This window comes from Anser cygnoides, chromosome 1 (assembly GCF_040182565.1).
Source record: "Anser cygnoides isolate HZ-2024a breed goose chromosome 1, Taihu_goose_T2T_genome, whole genome shotgun sequence".
Taxonomy (NCBI): domain Eukaryota; kingdom Metazoa; phylum Chordata; class Aves; order Anseriformes; family Anatidae; genus Anser; species Anser cygnoides.
The window spans coordinates 59,963,922-59,965,805 of record NC_089873.1 but is presented as its reverse complement, the minus strand read 5'-3'; the positions used below and the strand labels follow the sequence as shown (position 1 = coordinate 59,965,805).

The 1,884-nt window shown below is 69.8% G+C and overlaps 1 protein-coding gene across 1 annotated transcript; it reads left to right on the top strand.

Moving 5' to 3' along the window:
* ASCL1 (achaete-scute family bHLH transcription factor 1) lies at positions 1-1,406 on the top strand. The gene is made up of 2 exons (XM_048061559.2): positions 1-1,072; positions 1,210-1,406. The coding sequence occupies exon 1, from the start codon at positions 393-395 to the stop codon at positions 1,035-1,037; it is 645 nt and encodes a 214-aa protein (XP_047917516.2). The 5' UTR covers positions 1-392; the 3' UTR covers positions 1,038-1,072; positions 1,210-1,406.
* The last annotated feature ends 478 nt before the right edge of the window (positions 1,407-1,884 follow it).

The following is a 1,884-nucleotide window of genomic DNA, read 5'->3' as shown; positions in this document are numbered from 1 at the left end:
AAGGGGGGGGGGGGGGGGGCGAGCCCCGTCCGCCCCTTATAAGAGACACAATCCCCAGCCACTTTTTTGCAAAAGGGGCTTTGCAAAGCAGCCTGCGCACACGCGAGCGCCACGAGCCTCCCCGCGGCCGCCGCACGGAGGGCGAGAGGGAGGGGGGCGGGCAGAGCCGCCCGCGCTCCCCGGCCGCCCGCCCGGCACCGCCGCCCGCTCCCCTTTGTCGCCGCGGCCCTTCTCCCCCTGCCCGCCTTCTCCCGTCTCCTTCGCTAAGCGAACGCCGCCGGCTTTCCCCCCCCCGTCTCTTCTCCTTTCTATTTTATTTTTTTTCATATTTTTGCCGCCGGGGGGCACGGGGAGCGGCCGCCCCCCGCCTCGCACGACGCCCCCCCTCGCCCATGGCCAGCGGTAGCCCCGCCGGGATGGCGAGCGGCGCCGGGCAGCCTCCCTTCCTGCAGCCTGCCTGCTTCTTCGCCGCCGCCGTGGCCGCCGCCGCCGCCGCCGCCCCGCCGGGGGCGCCGCCGCCGCAGCTGAGCCCCGCGGGCGGGCAGCCGTCCCCGGGCGGCAAGCCGTCGGCGCCGCGGGCCGCCAAGCGGCAGCGCTCGGCCTCGCCGGAGCTGATGCGCTGCAAGCGGCGGCTCAACTTCAGCGGCTTCGGGTACAGCCTGCCGCAGCAGCAGCCGGCCGCCGTGGCGCGGCGCAACGAGCGGGAGCGCAACCGCGTGAAGCTGGTGAACCTGGGCTTCGCCACGCTGCGGGAGCACGTCCCCAACGGCGCGGCCAACAAGAAGATGAGCAAAGTGGAGACGCTGCGCTCCGCCGTCGAGTACATCCGCGCCCTGCAGCAGCTGCTCGACGAGCACGACGCCGTCAGTGCCGCCTTCCAGGCCGGCGTCCTGTCGCCCACCATCTCGCCCGGCTACTCGCACGACATGAACTCCATGGCGGGCTCCCCCGTCTCCTCCTACTCCTCCGACGAGGGCTCCTACGACCCGCTCAGTCCCGAGGAGCAGGAGCTGCTCGACTTCACCAGCTGGTTCTGAGCGCCCCCCGACGCCCCCCGCGCCTCCCGCGGCAGGTGGGTGCGCGCCCGCGGCCGGCCAGGGGGTGCGGGGGGCGCAGCCGTCGGGGACGGGGGGGGGGGGGGCGCGCAGCCGTCGGGGTCTCGCCTGGTCCCCGCGCGGCTCTGACCTCCTCTCTCTTTTCTCCTTACAGGCCGGTTGCAAAAAGGGAAAAATATCACGCACGCGGGCGCGGAAAGCCGCCGCAAAGCCAGGACCTGTTGCGTTTCGCTCTCCCCCGCCGTCGGAGGGCGGTGCGGGCACGTCTCCCGGCGGGACGCTGCGCCCCCCGCGCACAGCGCTGAGCGCCGCGGGGGCTCCTCGGGGCGGCCGGAGCCCGGCCGGCCCCTGCGCACCGCTCCCGGCCCCGCCAGCACCGAGCGAGCCCGGCGGAGCCGCTGCCCCCCCGGGAACGGCGACCCCGGTCCCCCACGGCCGGGCGCTGCGCTCCTCGGGGCTCTTCCTCCTGCTGCTTCCCCCCCCGCCAGACGGGAGCCCCCTTCCGCACCCCATCGCGGCCTCCTCGAGCCCCGCACAGCCCGGCCTTCCCTGCTCTGTGGACGAAGTTAGTTTGCTGGTGTTCGTGGAGATTTTGAAACTAAGCTATGCTGTACTCAAAGACACCCCCCCCACACCCTCAAATCCCGGCTCCCCCCCCCCATCTCCGAGCTTTTCCTCTCGTTTCCATCATAGGATGCTTCCAATCTTTTTTTTTTTTCTTTGTGAATTTTTTTATTATAAGAAAATCTATTTGTATCCTCCCTAACCAGTTTGGGGATATATTAAGCTATTTTTGTACATAAGAGAGAGATTTATAGAGGTTTTGTAC

Coding starts and splice junctions, on each gene's coding strand:
- ASCL1 (XM_048061559.2), top strand. CDS start 393: ATGGCCAGCGGTAGCCCCGCCGGGATGGCGAGCGGCGCCGGGCAGCCT.